Source organism: Tenrec ecaudatus, chromosome 1 (genome assembly GCF_050624435.1).
Source record: "Tenrec ecaudatus isolate mTenEca1 chromosome 1, mTenEca1.hap1, whole genome shotgun sequence".
NCBI lineage: Eukaryota > Metazoa > Chordata > Mammalia > Afrosoricida > Tenrecidae > Tenrec > Tenrec ecaudatus.
In genome coordinates, this window is record NC_134530.1 from 223,977,132 (window position 1) to 224,000,082 (window position 22,951).

General features: G+C 47.1%; 1 protein-coding gene and 1 pseudogene across 1 annotated transcript; both read right to left on the reverse strand.

Moving 5' to 3' along the window:
- Positions 1–7,045: 7,045 nt before the first annotated feature.
- On the reverse strand, positions 7,046–7,779 carry LOC142437342 (AP-3 complex subunit sigma-1-like; annotated as a pseudogene).
- Positions 7,780–11,025: 3,246 nt separating this feature from the next.
- Positions 11,026–22,732, reverse strand: RAB29 (RAB29, member RAS oncogene family). Its single transcript, XM_075529415.1, has 5 exons — positions 22,139–22,732; positions 16,353–16,424; positions 15,516–15,697; positions 13,469–13,590; positions 11,026–13,169 (listed from the first exon to the last, which is right to left on the reverse strand). Exons 1-5 carry the CDS (start codon positions 22,260–22,262, stop codon positions 13,055–13,057), a joined length of 615 nt encoding a protein of 204 aa, XP_075385530.1. The 5' UTR covers positions 22,263–22,732; the 3' UTR covers positions 11,026–13,054.
- Between the last annotated feature and the right edge of the window lie 219 nt (positions 22,733–22,951).

Below are 22,951 nucleotides of genomic sequence, written 5' to 3' on the forward strand. Positions count from 1 at the left end.
AATTTGCACCAGTTCACAGGGTCAAATATCTTATCTTCATCCTAGTTCAGTCCTAGCCTTTCCAAGTTAGGTCAATGGGCCCTGCAGCAAGCTATGTCTGAGTTTCCCACATAACTCCCTCCACTCCAGACCACTGGCCCCTTCATAAATTCTCAGCAACCCTATCCCCCTGAGCTAGGTCATGCCATTGACTCAAGTTCCGCCTAACTCTTTAAACTTTAGACCACCTAGCCTGTTTTTATCTCTCCTTTAGTCCTTAGCCAGGAGTGTCTAGTTGACATAATCCTTAACTGCCATATACAACTATTATTCAAATTTATGCCCCAACCACTAAAGCCAGTGATGAAGAAATTGAACAATTCTACCAAACTCTTTAGTCTGGACTTGATCAAACATGCAATCAGGATGCATGGCTAATTGTTGGCAATTGAAGCACTAACATTGAAAACGAAGTGGAGAGAACAGCAGCCAGAAACATGCATAGCCTTAGTGAAGAAACAATGCTGGAGAGCTCATGAGAGAATTTTTGCAAAATCAACTCCCTCATAGCAAGTACCATTTTCAGCAACATAAACTGCGACTATACACATGGACGTCACCAGGTGGAATACTGACTACATCTGTGGGAAGATGTAGTATCACATGAGATGCTCAATATCAGCAGCCAAAAATGAGGCCAGGGGCTGACTGTGGAACAGACCACCCACGACTTGCATGTAAATTCAAGTTGAAGTAGTTAAGGCTTAAAACAAGTCCACGAGAGCCAAAGTATGACTTTGAGCATATCCCACTTGAATTTCAAGACCATCTCAAGAATAGATAGGACACATGGAACACGAGTGACAAAAGACCTGAAGAGCTGTGAGCTGACATGACGGCATCACAGGAAAAAAGAAAACATCCATGTGGATGTCAAAAGAGACTCTGATGCTGGATCTTGAACATAAAGAAGTTTAAACAAATGGAAGAAATGATGAAGTTAAAAATGTGAATAGAAACTGTCAGAGGGCAGCTCAGGAAGACCAAATAAAGTATTACACGAGTGTGCAAAGTCCTGGTGTCAGAGGACCAAAAGGAAGAACAAGTCCAGCATATAGCATTCAAAGCTGAAAGCATTGAAGACAAAATTCAAGCCTCCAGTTGCAACACTGAACGATTCCATGGGTAAAATATTGACATGCATGGGAAGCATTAAAAGAATAATGGAAGAAATAAACAGAATCGCTGTACCGAAAAGAACTGGTTAGCTACTCCCTGGGAGACACTGCAGAAGACAAGCCACATGGACACAACCAGTCCTTGGAAGCTGGAGAAGCTACAGAGAGACCCCTGCCAGCTCTGAGATTCTTACAACGCCACTGGAGCCAAAGACTTCCCTCCCACTGGCCTGTGATCTTCTGCATTCGGTGTCATTGCATGTGTTTCGTGAGTCTGAAGAGGACTTTATAGATTGATATCGGAAATATGGGCTAATGGACTTGATCTGGACTGGGCTGGGATGTTTTCTCAATGTTCAATTGCTCTTGTATATAAATCTCTTTCTTATAAACACACAAAAAATTATAGAACATCATGATTAATATCATAAGCAAGTAAAATTTTGCTGAAGATCATTCAACCATGTTTGCAGCAGTCCATTGACAGGGAGCTTCTAGAAATTAAAATAAAAGTAGTGAAACCAGAAGTATATTACAAATGTTGAGGTTGTTTTTGACTAAGGGCAGCGAGCAATCATTTCTATAGAGAACGTAGTGCTAACAAACAAACCAAGTCACTTTTTAAAAATCTTAAATCATTTTATTGGGGGCTCTTACAACTCTTATAGCAATCCATATATGCATCCATAGTATCCAGCACAATTGTACATTTGTTGTCCCCATCATTCTTAAAACATTTGCTTTCCATTTGGGCTCCTCGAATCAGCTCCTCATTTTTTCCCCTCCCTCCCCGTTCCACCGCTCCCTCATGAACACTTGATAATTTATAAATTATTATTTTATCATCTCTTACACTGCCAGATGTCTCCCTTCACCCATTTTACTGTTGTCCATCCCCCAGGGAGGAGGTTATATGTAGATCCTTATAATCGGTTCCCCACCTTTCTACCCCACCTTCCCTCTACCCTCCCAGTATCACTGAGTGGTTCATCTGCCCTGGATCCCCTGTGTTTCCAGTTCCTATCTGTATCACTGTACATCCTCTGGTCTAACCAGGTTTGTAAGAATTGGGATCATGATAGGTGGGTGAGGGGGGTGGGTAGAAGCATTTAAGAACTAGAGGAAAACTGTGTGTTTCATCGATGCTACACTGCACCCTGACTGTCTTGTCTCCTCCCCAAGACCCTTCTGTAAGGGGATGTCCAATTGTATACAGGTGGGCCTTGGGTCCTACCCCACACTCCCCCTCATTCATGATGATATGAAATTTTTGTTCTTTGATACCTCATCCCTTCGACACCTTGTGATCACACAGGCTGATGTGCTTCTTCCATGTGGACTTTGTTGCTTCTGAGCTAGATGGCCGATTGTTCACCTTCAAGCCTTTAAGACTCCAAGCACTAGCTCTTTTGATAGTCAGGCACCATCAGCTTTCTACACCACATTTGCTTATGCACACACTTGTCTTCAGTGATCATGTCGGGAAGGTGGGTACCATGGAATGTCCGTTTACAAGCAAAGTGTTCTCGTATTGAGGGAGTGCTTGAGTGGAGGCCCAATGTCCATCTACTACCTTAATACTAAACCTCTAAGTATGTGCACATAGATCTATTTCCCCATCCTCATATATAAGTATATTTACATATATACATGCCTTTATTTAGGCCTCTTTGTATACCCTTTGCCTCCTAGTTCTTTCCTCTATTTCCTTTTGCTTTCCTCCTGTCCCACTATCATGTTCTGCCTTCATTTGGGTTTCAATAATTCCTCTCGGTTACATTGCCCTTGATCACTCCTTACCAGGCCTCTTATACCCTCTTTGCCACTGGTTTTGAATCACTCATTGTTCCTCTGTCCCTGGGTTGGTTAACACCACTTCCCTTCTCCCACCTCCCCCTCTCCTATGACTCTCTTATTACTCTCTTGGTAAATTCTTTCAATGTACACAGGTGTTTTATCTTCAGTATATTCCATCTGTCTATTTGTGCCTCCTCTGTATTTGTGTCCTTCCCTATTTCTCATAGCTTATGTATTCCCTGTGCCAAAGTTCTCAAGTTGGTCCCAATTTCCTCATTGATAGCCTCAGTAGTTTGGGATTTAACTTCAGCGTCTGCGATCCACCTTGAGTTTATTCTTGTGCATGGAGTGAGATAAGGGTCTTGCTTCATTTTTCTGCCGGCAAATATCCATTTTTTTCCAGCACCACTTGTTAGAGGGCATCTGCTTCCCAGCTATCTCTTTTTATAACAAGGCACCATCAACTTTCTTCACCACATTTGCTTATATACCCTTTTTGTCTTCAGCAATTGTGTCGGGAATGTGAGCATCACAGAATGCTGGGTTATTAGAACAAAGTGTTCTTGTGTTGAGGGAGTACTTGAGTAGAGAGGCCCAGTGTCCATCTGCTACCTTAATGTTTAACACATAACTCTATGTACATAGATCTACTTTTCTCTCATTATAGAAAAATATATTTACATATGTGCATGCTTATATTTAGACTTCTATAAATGTCCTTTGCCTCCTAGTTCTTTCCTCTATTTCCTTTTACTTTCCTCATGTCCCACCATCATGTTGGACCTTCACTCGGGTTTCAGTAATTCCTCTGTTACATTGCCCTTGATCAAGCCCCACCAGGCATCCTCCACCCTCCGTGCCATCGATTTTAGATCACTAGTTGTTTCCTTGTCCTGGGTTTGTTGGCACCCCCTTTCCTTTCTCGTTTTCCCCTCTCCTGTGTCCCCCAGGAACCATCGGTCTGTTGTTTTCTCTTCCAGAGTGTTTATCCCACCTGCCTTATCTAGATAGACATGCAAAAACAATAATAAGCACAAAGACAAAACAAAGCAAAACAAACAACAAAAGAAAACAAAAAAAAGTCTATAAATAGTTCCCGGTCTGTATGTTGACCTTTATGAATGTTTTCCAGTCGTTTGATGGTGTGTCACACCCTGGCTCCAAAGTCTATTTTTGATATTCTTTGGGAACATCATTGCTTTGCTCCTGTTGTCCTCCGTAGCACCATGTGTCAGTGAGGGACATCGTGTCTCTTGGTGGCGCCAGCCCCATGTTCCTCTCTGTTCATTGTCCGCCCTGAGCAGGAATATTGTCTTCGGGGCTTGGTGGGCCAGGATGTGCTCCACTCTCTCTCCTTCCCTTTTCATTTGCTCCTGTGTGCTTTGATTAGAAGCACCCCTCTCTTTGAGCTGTAGCTTCAGTGCTGTGTTCTGTAGTGCATTCTGTGTGTGTGTGTGTGTGCAGTTTCTGGTGTTTATTCCTGAATAAAAAGTGACTATGAAAAGCAAGTAGATTGCGCAAAAAAGAGTGAAGAAAATGAAAGACATAAGAAAACAGTTCGGAGGACTAATGGACCATGCAAACTCCAGCCTCGATGACCCTGAGACCAGAAGTAGACGGTTACCATTCCCCTTGACTCTGAAAGGGGTCAAATAGGAGGTTCTGGATAGAGTGGGAGAAAAACGTAGAACAAAACTCAAAATATTGAGAAAAAAAAGATCAGGCTTATTGGTCTGATAGAGACTGGTAGAACCTCAAGACAATGGCCCTTAGACACTCTTCAAGCCTGGAACTGAGCTCACCCCAATGCTCAGCTTTCAGACTAATGGTAGAGAAGCTTATGCGGTGAACAATAATAGGAGGCAAGTGCACACTCATCGGAACAATCAACCACACAAGATCAAAAGGGCACCATCTGTGTAGTTAGGAAGCTCAGAAGGCAGGAAGGGTGGATGGAAATAGTAAACCCCAGGAGGAGATGGGAAGAATGACACTAGATTATGGGCATTGCAGTCCATGTCACAAAGCACAACGTGGAAGAATTATTGAAAGGAAAAGCAATTTGCTCCAAACGTTTCCCCCCAAATCACAACTTTGAAATGCATGTCAAGTTCTTCCCAACAGACACCCTCTTCTAGTAGCTTCCTACCTATTCCACCCTACAGCTTTGGGGGTTGACCTTCACAGACGAGCCACGTACACAGCTGTGGAATCTTCATAAACACAGTGACCCAAGAGGGATGGAGGGGAAAACAGCACTAAGCCTCATATCCTGGGACAATGTGGTCACTGGGTTTTCTAGAATGCCATGGAGAGTTCTACACCTTCTGATCATGACCTCTGAAGTCAGGCCAGGGCCTACAAAGGACAAGGAGGAGAAACCTCATTTTAGATGCGACAATGTCCTGAGGGCAGGAGACAGAGCACCTCAAAATAGTTAAGTTTTATAATAATATAAATCGAGGAATGTGGGGAATGGAGGGTCCCCAACAAATCATCATGGATCTGGGAGGCACAATTGTACAGCGATAATAAGTAAAGATTATAGTAAAGTCATAGAGAGCATGAGAAATAGAGGAGAGATTGAATTAATGGAGTCAGACACAATTCATAGTAGCATGCTCACCTCAGCTCCGCTTGGTGGTCCTCGTGGGGGGGGATCCCGGCTGCGAGAGCTGGAGAGAGCCCCCTCTTTATTGCTAATCAAGGGTTATATCTCCTTAGGGGGCGCATGATTACAGGTGACCACACGTCACAGGAAGGGGCAGTACTAGGCATACACATCGTAGGAAGGGGATGTATGATAGGCACAAGCGTGACAGGAAGGGGATGAGCTAGGGGTGTGCCCATAGGAATGGGAAGGTCTAGGGGTAGACATGTGACAAGATGGGAAGACCCTAGATTCATGATGGCAGCCTAACCTTAGTCATCCTTAGGCGGGCTTGACCTCTCTGGGGTCTCCTACAAGGAAACAGACAACTACTATCCTAATCAGAAGCGAGTGGGCCCTATTTGTTGTGGGATAAACAGTGGTGTCTGCTTGGTCTAGATGGCAGATAACCCTTAGGGAGAATAACCCTGACCTACTTCTGATGATCTCCAAGTGTACAGTCATTCGCAAGCAGTTAAGTTTGGCATATATTTGGGGGAGACAACTTGGGAGAAGTCCTTCTGTTTCCCACAGAGGAACACAAGGAAGTACATACAACTCAGCACTCTCAATCCTAAGGATATACTCAGAAGAATTGGAAACAGAAATGCACATTTAAGCAAATATAGCAATGTTCACAATAACCAAAAGGCAGAGACATTAAAAATGTCCATCAACAGAAGACTGGATACAGAAAATGTAGAAAATACACACGAGGGGATACCCCTCCAAAAAAACCTGGAATTCTCCTCCCCAAGCAATGTATCTAATTTTTTTACAAAACAATCTTATCACCTTCAAAGTACCCTCCATTACACTTAATATATTTGTCAAATCTGCAATTCCATTTTTGGAAACAGTTTCAAAACTCATGTTTGGATGGCTGACAGCACCTCCCTAAGTTTTATCTTCACCTCTTTCTGTCATCAAATTGCTGTGTTTTGGCAAAAATTGGTGCACTGAGAAGAATGCATCAGCAGGTGCATTGTTGTGGTGGCAACACCAGTCCCCCATCTGCCACAAATCACATATCTTTTTTTTAACAGTGGTAAAATATACTTTTATTTACTTTGTTGAATCAGAAGAGCATAAAAATTATTACTAAAATAGATATCAGGCAAACAAAAAGGTGCTTATAAGTCCAGTTACCTTGGAGTTTATTTAAGCTAAGAGAAAAAGGTCATCATGCTTTCATGCAATACATACTTGGTTCTTTAAATAAAAATCATGACAAATAGCAGAAGGAGTTAAGAAATGCTGTACTTATGATCCATACAAAATAGCAACATTTGGGGTTGTACATAATAGAGAAATATGTCAAATATGTCAACCACTGCAGACACTTTGCAAAAACTGCAGAGACATGCCTGAGGTGAGCACAGGAATGCGGTTTAGAAAAGGGAAAAAACAGCAACAAAAACACAACTTCTCAATTTCTTTAAAATCATTGAGCAAGAAGAGCACCATTGAATTTCACACACTGATTTTGCACACCTCCCACACAATACCTTGACTTAAATCCAAGAGTAACAGTTCAGATTTTCCTCCCCTGTTTTTGGTAAGCAACTGCATGGTAAATTTGGATGACTTTCCCCCCTGGACTTTACCTGGGAGTCGCCTTTTAGATTTTTTTCATTTAAAAGAGGGCAGGTTTGGCACTGTGATACTGATGTCACCAAGGTTACTATTTCTGGGGACCGCAGGAAGACTCATATGCTTTCTCGCTGATGCAGCTCGGGCAGGAGCTCCTGCAGAGTCAGCCTCCAATTCCATGGATTCATCGTGTGCATCAGTGTGTGTAACAGTCTCATTCACGGTGGTCCCCAGCACCATCCTCCGACATCATTCTGCATGAATAATGTGAACCTCATCTACATGGAACACTAAATGCGGTCCACAGACGTTTCCAAAGCACTTAGCCTCACGGTTCCTTGAATACTTGAACTAGATCTAAAATGCCAAGTTCACTTTCTGAAGGATCCACACAGGAGACAAAATAGAATGCTGTGTCATGTTAACAATCCACAAACACTTTCATCTCTTAGATTCCCAGGACAGGCCTCCCTGATGATTGGTTGCGCTGCGTCTCTTCACTGCGGGGCTGGGAGAACTTGGAGAGCCGTGGCTGCCCATGGTAGTTGAAGATGAGAATCACCTTGATCATGGCTGGGTCGGGCTCCACTGGGTGGGCACTAGGGGGCCAGGGTAGGGGCGGGCACACCAACTTAGCCTCTGGATCTTGCGGACATCCCTTCCCTAGGTGCCCCCTCCCAAAGGCACGTGCGCTCCCCAATCACAAATCTTTTTTGTCACACACTGTTATGCAATTCATTCAGAACTTCTAAACAGAAAGCTTGATTAGTAGTCTGACCTGATAGAACGATTTCCAAATGCAGTATGAGTTGACATTTGGATCCGTTTGAGAAGCTGACTGACGTCCAGAATGAGGTTTGTCATCAATGGACATTTCCTCTTGTTTGAAATGAGAAAACCACTCATACACTTGAGTTTTTCTAACAGCGCTGTCCTTGTAAGTTGTGCTGAACATCACAACCGTTTCTGTGGCATTTTTCCCAAGCAGGAAACAAAATGTCATAGCTTCATGCCATTCTCTTAAATCAGTCATCACAAAATACGAGGTTTGAGCAAAACTGCTTTTATGAGAAAGTTCACTGTGACCAGAGAACCTTCCCAGGGGACACCACTGGGTGCACTAACTCAGAGCGAGTTGCTCTGTGCTTGCCTAGTGGGAAAAAAGCGTACTCCGGAAGCTCTGCCCAGCGGAGGCTTTAGTGGGTTGTTTTTTAATTTTTTTGGGGGGGTATCCCCTTGTTCAATGATATGTTACCCACAAAGAGCAAAGATGCCCTGACATGTTCCAACATGGAACAACCTTGGAAATATTAGGTTGAGTGAAATCAGCCAGTCACAAAAAGGCAAATCTATATGATCCCACTTGAATGAAATAGGGCAATGTATACAAACCAGGGCTTCTTCGTGGTTGTTGAGCGTGCAAGGAAAGGGAGAAGAGGGAGCCATTGCTTACGAATGACTTGGCTTCTGTTAACAGTCATAGGGTACTTTGGAAGGCTAGTGTTAGTGGTCTTTCATGTCTTACCACATGATGTCACTGAATCATCCGTGGCCTGGTCAATGTTTGCTCAATATACACACACACATGTAATAAGAGTATCGCACTGGGCTGCAATCGCATGGGCGGAAGTTTCAAACCACCAGCAGCTCCTCGGGAGAAGAACTTGGCCTTCTACGTTCATCAACAATTACAGTCTCGGCAACCCACAGGCAGTGTCACTAGGAGTCAGCATTGCCCCGATGGCAGTGTTTTCTGGATAGTACATATTACATATAATATTATGTAGTCTATATGCTGTATAGTATATATTACATAGTATATATAGTTCTAAACATATAAAAGGTTCCCCCCCCTTCCATATCAATCATTTTCTCCTTTTTTTTAAAGGAGAGGAATCAAGTTATATTTATATTCCTCCTTCTAAAGCTGATGGTGCCCGGCTATCAAAAGATAGCATCTGCGGTCCTATAGGCTGGAAGACAAACAAGCAGCATCTAGCTGAGAAACAACAAAGTCCACACAGAAGGAGCACACCACCCAGTGAGATCACGAGGCTTTGAAGGGATCAGGTATCAAAGACCCAAAAAACCCCATAGCATTGTGAATGATGGGGAATGCGGAGTGGGGACCCAGGGCCAATCTGTGGGCAATTGGGCATCCCTTTGCAGATTGCTAGGTGTTGCGGGGAGAAGATGAGCCAGTCAGGGTACAGTATAGCAATGATGAAACATACAATTTTCCTCTAGTTCTTTAATGCTTCCTCCCCCCGACTATTATGATTCCAATTTTAACTTACAAATCTGGCTGGATCAGAGGATGTACAGTGGGACAGATAGGAACTGGAAACTCAGAGAATCCAAGACAGATGAACCCCTCAGGACCAGTGGTGAGAGTGGCGATACTGGGAGGGTGGAGGGAAGGTGAAGGAGGAAGGGGAAACAGATTACAAGGGTCTACATATAACCTCCTCCCTGGAGAACGGACAGTGGAGAAGTGGGTGAAGGGAGACGTTGGACGGTGTAAGATATGGCAAAATAATAATAATTTATAAATTATCAAGGGTTCAAGGGGGAGGGGAGGAGGGAGGGGAAAAATGAGGAGTTGATACGAAGGACTCAAGTAGAAAGCAAATATTTTGAGGATGATGAGGGAAACAAATGTACAAAAGTGCTTGACACAATAGATGTATGTGTGGATTGTGATGAGTTGTACAAGCCCCCAATAAAGTGATTGAATTATTAAAATAAATAAATTCCTTCTTCCATTAATAATGTTCACCAATTAGGAGGGGAAATTCAGAAGGGTTACAGTGAAGTGAAATTACTCAGTCTGGCTCTTCTGCCCATAGCCTGGAACTCCCACAGAAACAAATGACTCAGTGGGAGCGAGCAAATAGTGAGTATGGAACTACTCTGAGAGGACTGGCCCAATCCCACTGGATATGAAGTGAGCCATTTTAGTTAGCATCAGGAAGAGAGAATTCCAGGCTAGCAAAAGAGGAATGAGGAGAGTACATTCAAAATCCTTGTGCAGAGAAGTCATGGCAGCAGAGAGCAGACAGCGTGGCAGGCTTCCTGGCTCACTGAATGAGTAAAGGTGAGGCCCTCAGCAGTAGGCTGGCTTATAGAGAGGGGTACTGTGTGGAAATGTATCAGTACTAAAGGAGCTTTACATCATTGCCTGAGCAGGGCAGTGCCCAAGGGCTGAAGGCTCAGAGAAAGACACGTCTGAGCGTCCTAAGAGGCACTGTAGGCAAAAGAACTGTACCCTTAAGATTTCTGATACTGACTTGTAACCTGTTAACTTCCCAAATAAGTCCATCTTTGAAGAAGACTGTCAATGAGGGGCAGTTGGTGTGAGAATAGGGTACAGAAGGCTGGTAGGTAGAGGCATGTCTGACTTCTGTCTCCTAGAAATAGGCCTTGGGCTGGTGAGGAGTTGGATTCCCCTCCCTCCTTGTATAGCTGGGGGAGGTGAGGTATGACACCCCCCCTTTGACATGTCCTCAAGCTCCTTAACTCGCTGTCACTGAGTTTTCTAACCCATAGCAACCCTATCTGGACAGGGTAGAACTGTCCCTGTGGGGTTCTCAGACTGTAACTCTTATTGGTGGGCCTTCGAAACATTTTGGGTCTCCTGGAATTAGTGTCAGTTCTGAGACGGTGTCTAGTAAACCCCAAAAAGTTTGATTATTTCCTTTCCCCCAATGAACAGTCACTCTTGTGAAAGGCCACGGTCCCTTTGGGGAAGGCTAGAAGAAAAACTAACAGTATAGACCTTCAGTGATATAGCAGTGGTCAGGTAAATCATGAGTCAGCAAATGGGAACAGAAAGTAGATTCAATTTATTGAAATGGCCATATTCCTAAGCAATTTGAGATATTATATCAAGTACTGAATTACATCAACTTTTTGGGGGATATTACATCAAGTACTAGTTTCAGGACTAAGCATTTGGTACTCGTAAATTAACAGATTAACAGACTAATACTTCATTTTTAAAGAAGCCATTTTTTCCAGCTCTATTTCCCCAATACTCTCAAACTATCCATATAAAGTAACATTTTAATACACTAACATCAGGATCCATAACTACCATGAAAACACGAGGAATTTCCCATTTATTTGTGACTTTAAAGGGCTTTAAGCCAGTGGATAAAATTTTTTCCCCCACATACAGGGAATTTGTTCCTATTGTCTTGAGAGTCACCACAATCAAAATACAAGCTGAAAAAGACAAAAACCAAACAAAAAAACCCTACCAGAAAATAGCACTATAAAAGAGAACTTTCAGGTCTCAGAAGACTGCACAAAAGTAATAACAATCGGTGATTTTTTCCCCCCAGAACCCCAACAACATTGAAAACTCAATCCCCATTCTTCTCTCTCTCTCTCTCTCTCTCTCTCTCTCTCTCTCTCTCTCTCTCTCTCTCTCTCTCTCTCTCTCTCTCTCTCTCTCTGTCAGTGTTTCTCAGAGTCTGGTGTGCATCAAAAGTTCCTGGAGAACAAATACAGACATAGAGGGCCTGGCTCATTTCAGCCATAAAGACCGGGGCCTTTGCATCTTTATTAAGTTCCCCTGGAAGAGTATCCAATGCAGGCTCGCCAAAATCCCTTTGGAAGCCTGAAAAAACAAACAAGACAAAATATCCCGGGTTTTACCCCTGAAAAGTTTGATTCTGTGGGTTTGAGGCTGAGATCCAGGAATCTTAAAATCTTTTTATACAAAAACTGTTCCTTGAGTCATTTCTTTGGGAAATATCCCCGGTGATGCTGATGAGCCAGCGCGGGAAGCACCATCTTAGGACATTTCTCAAAGCATCTCTGGCCTTTGAGTTCCTGAAGGATCTTCGAACTTTGAGGACGTTATAAATGGGAAATTTCACCGACTAAGCAGTATGAGAGTGATTTGATACTAAAAACCCTGTCCGATTGAGAACTTAAATTACCTAGTGATTTTCTGTCTATCCACCCTCTGGATTTTGATGGCCGTTAAATGCTAGTCAACCAGCGTGTTTATAAGCAAGGATTCAGTTCTGTTCCACTCGCCCTCTCCCCTTCGGATGCTCCCTGCTGCCAGGAACACACGTATCTGTCTCTGAGCACCACTGCCAAGGGACGTCCCATGCACTTCCCTGTGCACATCAGCTCAGAGCCCCCTGGAAACCCTGCTCCACACCCCCAGCTGGAACTGGGTCCTTTGTGGAAACAGATGCTCCCACCACACATGGCAAGTAGTTTACAAGCTGGACTCTTCTGGAAGCTAAGACAAGAGGAAGCTAGTTATGACCTTAGATGCTTCAGACAATACAAGGACGTCTGGACTGTCGCCAGGAGCCCGAGACACCCAGAGGCCAGCTCCTTCCCTCTGCATCCTGGAATCTGATGTTTACATTTAAAATCTAAGATTAAAAAAAAAACCCTGAAATCAATGACCTAGAATTTGGGACACGACACTTAATCTTTCCCAGAAGGCATGGTGTAAACATCCACCAAATGGAAAAAAGCAGGTCAAAAGCAGCTGAGAATTATGATCCATGCACTAGACGCTGGTTTCTAACTCTTCCCATAAAATGCCACTTGGGGACGAGATGTTCCCCCCGAATCGGAAGGAATTCAAGCAGCCAGGTGAGCCAGCTGCAGGGCAGAGACCATTCCTGGGAGATGCAGAAATCCACATGGGTCCTAGGCATCGTTTTAAAAAGAATGACAGATCTCCTTACTGGGCAGCCGGCTACAAGCCAACTGGCGGTTTCCAGGCACCTTTGAGTGTACGTAATAAAACTGCGGGGTGGGCATCCAAAGAGAGGGGGTGGAAGACTTCCTCAAACTGGGATGGAAATTAAAGCAAACACGTCTAGCAGCAGGTCCAGCTGGAGGAGGGCTTGATTTGTAGATTGATGTAGTCCCCTTGGGCGGACAAGGACAGGACATCTTCTCTGGAATAGCTCATCATCTTTTCAACGAGGACTCTACGTAACAAACAGAAAATAAGCCGAGGACGGTTAGAGAGGGAGAAGTACTAGGCATCGCTTGTTTGATCAACAGACAGAATCCAGAAGAAGCACAAAGTTCAAAAGGCCCCACGCCCCACTTATTTCTGGAGCGAAGACCCACCTATGCCTGACCTTCAGAAACTAGCATTTGATGCCCCCTCTGTTCGTGGTCAGCAGAAACAAGACAAGAACACGCATGGGGATGCAGTGGGTTGGTGGGTGAAGGGAATCGACAAGCCTATCTTCCCCCCCACACACAGCAGGGGCTTACTCACCTCATGGCCTCGTTAATATTCTTGTTCTCCTTGACCGAGGTTTCTGTCCAGCCCATGAAACCATTTTCTTTACTGAACCGGTCAATCTGGTCCCGGCTCACTGCCCAAGGGGACAGATCACACTGGCAAAGGGAATAGGAGACATCATGCACCTCCTGGGGATAGGAACCCTGCTCAAATACTTGAGGACTTAAAGCGTTCTGCCATCAAGAATGCTCACTCACGAAACTCACCGCCATCGAGTCAGTGCCGACTCCCTCCCAGTGACCCCATAGGGCAGGCAGAACTACCCGGGACTTGCGGAGACTGTAACTGTTTATGGGAATAGAAAACCCTGCCTTTCTCACGCAGGGTGACTGGTGGGTTTGAACTGCTGACTTTTCGGATCGCAGACTAACATCTAACCACGATGCCACCAGGGCTTCTGGTCCTGCTCAAATACTTGTGAATTCAAAACACTCTGCTACCCAGGTTAAGAACACTGGCAACTCTTAGCCACGGCATCTTGCCAAGCAAAAATCTGCTAAGTAAGTGGTGCAGTCTCAGAAACCCACAGGGGCAGTTCTTCTCTGTCTGGCAGGGTTGTCAGGAGCCAGAATGGCCTCAACAGCAGGGAATTTGGGGGATGGTCCTTAGTGACCCTCAGATCTTCACCCCTGGGCTCCGCTGTTAAACAAACAATACACAGGTCTCTTAGGAGGATGAGGCCACGAGAGAGGTAGACACATGTTCAAATAAGCGACCACTGGGGATCAACTGGGCAGCATGGACCCCAGGACAACGCTCAGAAAGGTCAGGAACGAAGGAGGGGGGTGGAAACTGGGAACACAGGGAGGAAGTGGGATAAGGGACGATACATGGAGGGGCTGTGATCGATGAGAGGAAACAAAATGTGGAGACCTGGTGATTGTCCCGTTCAAATTAAAAAGTTAAATAAAATAAAATGAAATCTACAGCCAATATCCCTCCCCAAGGGTGGTGGGGTGGAGGAGAAAGAGAGATGATGCCTAGAACCAGGTGCATTTTATTATCATTATTTCGGCTCTGACACAGGAGCCCTGGTGGCACCATGGATTATGCGCTGGGCTGCTTCACCACAAGACCAGCAGTTAAAACCCACCACCTGCTCTGCAGGAGAAAGATGAGGCTCTCCGCTCCTGTTAAAATGTACAGCCTCTGAAACCCATGGGGTGGGGGTGGGGGAGGGGTTCCATACTCTGCCCACAGAGTTGCTATGTGTCGGAATTGACAGCCGTGAGCTTGTGAGGTGACAAAGAGCATTTCTTCTCGCACAGTTGAGGAGGCAAAAGGCCATATTCACAGAGGCGGCTCAAGAAGCAGGCTTTCTCTCTCTGCCATGTCTGGGGACAAGGCCTTGTCCTCTTTCCGCATCTGTAGGCCCAGTGTCCTTTGCAGATGCAGATCTAGATCAGTAGTTCTCAACCTGTGGGTCTTGACCCCTTTGGGGACTGAACGACCCTTTCACAGGGGTCGCCCGATTCATAACAGTAGCAAAACTACAGTGATGAAGTAGCAACAAAAATAATGTGATGGTTGGGGGGGAGTCACCACCACATGAGGAACTGTCTGAAAGGGTCGTGGCATTAGGAAGGTTGAGAACCCCTGCTCTAGATAGATACTTCCCAGAGCAGAGGATCCCAGGTCTTGAGGAAGTCCCTGCTCCCGGCTCTTCTTTCTTGGGGGATAGTTCGCCCCTCTCTCTCCCGTCCACCAGAGAACATTTTAGACCACATTCTCCGACCCACAGGTATTCTCCAACCATAGACAGAGGCCAAGGGCCATTTCCCTAGACCAGGGATTGGCAAGCTTTTGAAACAGAGGAGCCAGTCTTGTCTCTCCTAACAATTTAAAAATTATTCAAGAGCCATAAATACCTTTTTCCAAATAAATGAAAGCACTATTATCTGAATAATATCCTTTAGAAATGTTCTGGATGAAACTATGATCGCTTTATGTCACTTTCAGTTTCCCTTCAGTCACATGTACGTCTCGATTTGCCAACCCCTGCCCTAGACTAACCCCCTACCTTATTGGCCAAGAGCAGGCAGGGCACTGGCTCTCCACTGGGCAATGTGAGCTTGCTGTCCAGGTCTTGTTTCCACCTCTGGCTGTTGCTAAACGTGGTGGCATTGGTCACATCAAACATAATAACGCACGCAGAGGCATCCCGGTAGTACAGCCGAGTCATAGAGGTGAAGCGCTCCTGTCCTAGGGAGAGAAGAGAGGGGACTCCAGGAGGAGGCTCAGGAACAGTCTCCGTCCTCTCTGCCCCTCTGCCCCCTCCACCTTTGCTGTGAGAGAAAAAGACACTGTGTGTTGTGGTCAAGATTTGACACCTAAGTGCTTCACGTTCAAATCCCTGCTGTACCACTTCCCATTGACGTGGCCTCAGGCAAGGTAAGCACTCTCTCAGTACTTTAGATTTCTCACCTGAAAGCAGGGCGCAAAACAGCAGCCTCTACCCATGGGGTTACGGAGAAGACCCATGAGTTGGTAAGGCTAACACACCTACAAGCATGCAGTGCGTGGCACTTAGTATTGGTGATGATTATTCTCATCAGCTCTATTTTCCAGGGAGCTTGTTCCTCACCAAGATCAGCTGAAAACACAGAAAAAGCACCCTCCACCCCCCCCTGCAGAAGCCTCCACCAATGGTCTGGACAGCCCCCCACCTCGCCACCCCCTTCAGCCCCACCGACGCAGCTCCACCTCTGTTCAGGGCACAACGTCTCATGGACACAGCCACTCAACCCTTCCAGCTGCAGAGAACAGCGTGAGATTTCGTGGCCCTGCTTCCTCCCCTCGAGCTCGCTGGTGGAACTGGGCCCTCCTCCCTGGGTTCTCCCCAGCCCGCCCAGCTCACCTGCAATGTCCCAAAGCTGCAGCCGCACCACCTCCGAGTCGGACCACTGGAGCACTTTCAGAGCAAAGTCCACTGAAAACAGCATGTGTGGGACACGTTAACAAGACGCTCTCAGAAAAATTCCGCCAGAGGATGTGAGTCCCGCGTACAGCTCCACGAACTCACAGCTCCCACCCAACCGCACGCATCTTTACCTGGCGTGCTTTGAATAACCATTGGGCTTTCAGTCAAGGTGTACACAGCCGTCGAGGCACCTACTCAAGCATTTCTGGACAGGTAGCTCACTGACATTGGTGACTGTTTACAATACAGGAACAGGCTCATGATTTTCGTTCCTTACTCAACTTCATTTCTTTGCCTGGCCCCTTTATTCTCCTACGGGAGCCAGAGGAAGGCTGTCAAGACTGACAGCCTCAGAAACGTGTCATAGGGTGGCCACCATAGGCCAGAATTGGCTGGAAGGCAGTGAGTTTGGTGTCAGGGGTGGGGAGCATCTGCTCTTGGGCAGGTAAGGTCCAAGAATCACCCATACAAGCGGACATCAATATCACCCACCTCACCAATGAGCAGAAGTCCCAGCCATCACATTAAAGAACTCAAACAGGGGCTGGCGGGGAGGGGCGATGAAGAGCTGATATCAGGGGCTCAAGGAGAAAGAAAATGGCTTTGAAAATGATGACGGCAACATATGTGCAAATGTGCTGGGTAGAAAGTCCAGGCTTTCCCAGCCATCACATGAGGGGTGAAGTCCTCCTGTGACCAGTGTGGCCCGAGGACGATTCTGTAACTATCTACATAGACCTTGGCAGGAAAGGGTCACCAGTCCCTGGGTTAAAGCCTCCTCTTTACTTTAAAGTAGCTGGTGATGGATGTTGGGTCTCAGATAGGTCATTTTTCCTTAGAGGTCTGCAAGGCAGGTTTGGGCCAATTTACTAGTTAATTACGTGGGGACAGGGGGTTCCCAGGGCAACTGTCTCAAGGAATTACTTTTTGAAAGCCCTCTAAAGAGCTGAAGCTGCGCTCATGCATTCAGTGGGGGACAGATACTTCACACTTCCTCTCTGAAGGCAGATCCAGCTTTGACTGTGCTGCCAAACCAATTTATCTGATGCCTCTTGTCTGGAAAGCTGGGGACAGGCAGGCGAGAGTCATTATGAAAACAACTCCACGTCTCAGGTTAGGTGATGCGTTTCTGGGAAACGGAGGGGTTTTCTCAGGGCAAGGATGATGGCGGACGCGCGCTCAGTGCGGTTGCTTTTGCCTCTTCCACATTCAGTTGTACTGTCGGTTTCTAATCCAAGTGTATTATGGGAGAAACTGTAAAGCTGTAGGAATGATCCCAGGCTGGAATGGGATTGAGTGGGCGGGGGTCCCAGAGGAGTGCCAGAAAGTAAGCCTGTATGGATGTGGTGAGCGTCCCTGAGGTGGGGTTGGCGGTGCATGCCAAGGGGAAGGAGTTTTTGCTAAGGAGGGAAACAGGATAATTTGTCCCCATCTGTAACAGAAGAGCTCGGGGAAATCTATGATAAACACGGAAAGACCGCTAGCAGGGGTCGATTACAGTGAAGTCTACGAGAGCCCGAGTGCTACAGAGCCGCATCGTTTTTCCGGGGTCTTGCAAGTTTCCTTGACAAGGAGCCATCTGAGCAGTTTTCTAGTGCATGTGCTCTTTATTTAATTAATGGGTTACAGGGGTCCCCAAACTTTTTAAACAGGGGGCCAGTTCATTCTCCCTCAGACCCTTTGGCGGGCTGGACTATAGTTTTTTTTTTTAAAAAAACTATGAACAAATTCCTATGCACACTGCACATCTTATTTTGATGGAAAAAAACCAAATGGGGCAAAAACACCCGGCAGGCCTGATAAATGTCCTCGGCGGGCCGCATGTGGCCCACGGGCCATAGTTTGAGGATCCCTGGTTTAGGAGAACCTATAAGGATTCTGGGTGACACAGTGGGTTATGTATTCAGCTGCTAACTGTAGGTTTACAGTAGGGTTTAGGAACCTTCAGCCCTGGATCATAAAAGGGCTTTGAATGGTGTCATAATGGAGTCCCAGTGACCATACGGTCTCTGTGAGTCGGAATCATATCAATGACATTGAGTTTGAGAATTTCAGAGGAATGCATTACCTGAAAATTCTGTCTCCTAACTAATCTGCCGTGAAGGCGAATGTGACATGGAGCAGCGGGTAGAAAGTCATGGAACTTGAAATCGTAAAAGCAACCAGGTTGACTGGTCGGATAGAGACTGGTGGGACCCTAAGACAGTGCCTCTGAGTCACCCTTCAGGTCTGGAACCAAACTCACCCCTGAGTGGTAGAATAATCAGCATTTACCCCAGGACCGAGGGTGGGAAAGAAGGAGGCGCAGAGGCAGGAAACCCTCAGGAAGACGCAGTGACGGCCCGTGGAGAGACACACGCACACAGGCTGCTGGAAGTAGCGGTGGTGGTTTGCTCAGAAACCGCCGCCTAGCTCACAGTCAAGGAGAAAACATTTTTTTGTCTTGTTTTTGTTTGAAATCGAAGAATGCAGACGGCATTAAGATAAAGCAGCTGCCTCTTTGTATTTTCGCAGAAAAGAATCCGGTTGCAGCCCATTGGCAAAGCATGCCTTCCCCGCCATAAATGTTTTCTGATGGTTGAGGGAGAGAGAGTCCAAGAGTCTAACCCATTTAGGCCTTCAAATGAAACGACCCCACATCCTCATTCCTCTGACCTGGGTGCCGCTGAAGGACTTTGCAGGCAGAGCACAAACGGTCGCTGGAATGTGTTGTTTTCCCGCCGACACGGGTACCAATTACAACAGCAGCCTTGCACCGTTCATTTTGCTGCTCATTTTGGTTGAGCAGATTGGAGTTTCCCTTCCCAGACAAGCTTCCACATCGCACCGCGCTCGCTTTCACGGGTGTTAAACCGTGTCTTCTTCACTCAATGAAAATGAGCAATTGCTAATACGGAGTTACTGAGACGTTGTAAACAAATCAATGACGTGGTTTTGTTCCTTGCGGTTGAGCAGACGCTGACTCAGGGCGCCTCCACCTGTCAGCACAGAGCCACTCTGAGGGGTCTCGGAAGCAGATCCCCAGGCCTGCCTTCCCAAGTGCCTCTGGGTAAGCCAGAACTGCCCACCTTTTACCTGGGAACCAGTGCGTCACCGTTTATGCCACCCAAGGATACTGTACTTCAGGAAATCGAGGCCCTCGTACTGTGGACACATCATCAGAAGGGCCCGGTCCCTGGAGAGGACACCATACTTGGCAGAGTCAAGGGTCAGCAAGAGCCTACAGGAAATCGATGGACACAGTCGCTGCAGCAACGGGCTCAAACACAGGGTGGCTGGGAGGAGTGGGCATCCTTTCGTTGTCCCTCGTGTTGCTGTGAGTCGGAACAGACTCCAAACAAATGATGTAGGGGTGGAGGAAGGGCAGAGTCGGAAACAAGGTGGGAGCCCTGGTGGCATGGTGGGTAACCACCTGGGCTGCTTAGGACAAGGTCAGCATTTCGAACCTGCCTGGCTGCTCTGAGGAGCGAGATGAGGCCTGGGGCTCCTGTCAATATTTACAGCCCGGGAAACCCAATGAGGGCAATTCTATCCTGTCTCAGAGGCTCACTAAGAGTCGGCATCAACTTAAAGGCAGTTTTAAATTCTTAACTCCGCTGACATTCCTGTGATGGAAAGAGACTTTAACTGCACTGTACATGCTTAATACTTTAAAAAAATTCTATAAGAACACTAGCACCTATTTTAAAAAATTTAAATCCAGGTTAGTATAAGTTTTTGCAGGGAGCCCTAGTGGTGCGGTGGTTAAGCGTTCACCCAAATGGTCCAGAGTCGAGCCCAGCAGCTGCTCAGGGAGAAAAGCCCAGGTGAGGTGCTCCCTAATGCTCACAGCCCTGGAAACCCCATGGGGCAGTTTAGCTCTGCCGTATAGGGCCCGGGAAGGCAGCCCTGGTGGCACACTGGTGACGAGGTGGCTGCCAACTGCAAAGTCAGCCACTTGGAACCACCAGTACAGGAACAAGATGGGGCTTTCTGTTCCTGTAAAGATTTACAGCCTTGGAACCCTGTGGGGCAGTTCTACTCTGTCTCCTGGGTCAGTATGAGTCAGCATTGACTGATGGCAGTGAGGTTTAAAAATTTTTGGGGGGTGGGTGCTGATTTATGGAGGCAGTGAGGGTTTCGGGGGAGGATCAGGTCACTATGAGTCAGAATTGACCGATGATAGTGAGGTTTGGGGGCCAGTGAGGCTTCTGGCGGGAGGATACGGTCACTACCAGTCTGAATCAAGCCCGTAGCAATGGGCTGTAAATGTTTTTCCTTTTAACAGTTTCTTTTAAGAAGATTAATAAAGGTTCTAATGACTTTGCCCCTTTACAGTTCTTCCCAGATAAACACGTTCTAATGAACAGAAAGGCATCTCCACCTCCGAAAAACAGTCCTGTGGAGTCCACAGGTCCCATTTGGGAAAGACTTTAATTAAAACGTGGGGTCTCCCTCACGTGGAGGGAAAGGAGTAGGAGCCTACATCTGAGAATTCGTCTATGCAGGGGGCTTCAAAAAGATCGAGGTAAAATTCCATGCCAAAAACTTGTGGGAAAATCCCTTTGTCTTCCCCCCTCCCCGTTGTATTTTAATTCCATTTCCTTGAATTTTTGAAGCCTCCCCCCAGGTTAGCTTTAAGGAATCAGTAGAAGATACACACACACACACACACACACACACACACACACCCAGGTTAGCTTTAAGGAATCAGTAGAAGACACACACACACACACACACCCAGGTTAGCTTTAAGGAATCAGTAGAAGACACACACACACACACACACACACAGGTTAGCTTTAAGGAATCAGTAGAAGACACACACACACACACACACACACACACACCCCACCCCCCCACCCCCAGGTTAGCTTTAAGGAATCAGTAGAAGACACACACACACACCCAGGTTAGCTTTAAGGAATCAGTAGAAGACACACACACACACACACACACACACACACACACACACACACACACACACACACACACACACACACCCCACCCCAGGTTAGCTTTAAGGAATCAGTAGAAGACACACACACACACCCAGGTTAGCTTTAAGGAATCAGTAGAAGACACACACACACACCCAGGTTAGCTTTAAGGAATCAGTAGAAGACACACACACACACCCAGGTTAGCTTTAAGGAATCAGTAGAAGACACACACACACACACACACACACACACCCCGCTACCCCTCCCCCTCCCCCTCTCTCTCATTAGCTCTGAGAAGCATCTGATTCTGCAGCCAAGGAAGGCTCTGCAGGGACTTTTGCCGCCCCCACCCCAGCCAGGCATCCCCATAACAGGTAACGTCCTTCAGTGTGGTAGAGCCTGCCCGTCAAGGCCAGGCTTTCTTCCTCCCCAGAGCACAGTGCAGGGGGCACCCAACCAGACCATTCAGAGGGTCTCACTGCCTCTGCCTCTGTGACAGCTTCAGAGCCTGTAGGAGACTTGCCACAGAGCGCCCACAAAAAAAGCAGAAAGGGCTCATACTCCCCACCCAACCCCCCGTTTCTTATCTTCACACCTTCACGCTCTGTCCCTCTGTCCTCGCGGGACACCCTGTCCTCATTGGGGAAACGCAGGGACAGCAGGCAAAAATACACCAAGCAAGGACTCCTCCCAGGACCCGGGGCGCGGATGCGGGCTTCCGGACCCAGGAAGGACCTGGGGGCAGCAAACCTCCCTTCCCGCCACCCCACTGGGCCTGGTGTGGGGGCCCCGCGGGCTCACCTCCCACCGTGGACTTGTAGTGTTTGCTGAAGCTGTCCTGGGAGTACCTCTGGACCAGCGACGTCTTGCCCACGGCGGCGTCCCCCACCACCAGCACCTTGAACAGGTGGTCGCGGTGGCTCATGGCGGGCTGGCGGGGCTGCGGGTCCCGGAGGCGAAGTGGGGGTGTCGCCCGAGTTCCCCCCTCTGACTCCAGCCCCTACTCTACAAGTTCAAGTTCGGCATGCCCGCCCACCGCCGGCTGGGGCGGCTCTCACCAGAAAGCAAAAAAGGAAACTTTGCAAAAACCCGGTACGCGCTTCCTCCCCGCGCGGCCGCAGCCTGGGTGGAGCGCAGGGCTCACTCCGAGCCCCCGGCTGTTGGCACCGTGGGCCCCTCCCGGACTTGGCTGCCGGGAAACCGGGCCAGGCACCCGGGGGCTCACCACCCACGGGGGCGCCTGAACGCGGGCCAGCTTATTTCACGATTACGGTCATAAGATGGGGCCTGGATACCAATGCGTCAATCAAATTCGGGGGTAAGATTAGTCTGCACCTCACTCCTGGACTCGGGCGCGTCCGGCTTGGCACTGTCCCTCTCGCCTGCCTCCGAGCCCATCACGTGCAGTTACGTGGAGTACTACATTTCCCATCTCACCTCGCGGGAAAGAGCACTAGCCAAGTGTGGACGCTTGCCCGCGAGGTCTCCTGGGAAATGCAGTTTTTACGCGATTTTTTTTTTTTTTAGTTAAAAAAACCTTACACTTAAGTTTCAAGACTTTCACAACGGCACGTACTTCTTCCGTAGTTCGGAGTCTTATTTTAAAATAATTCT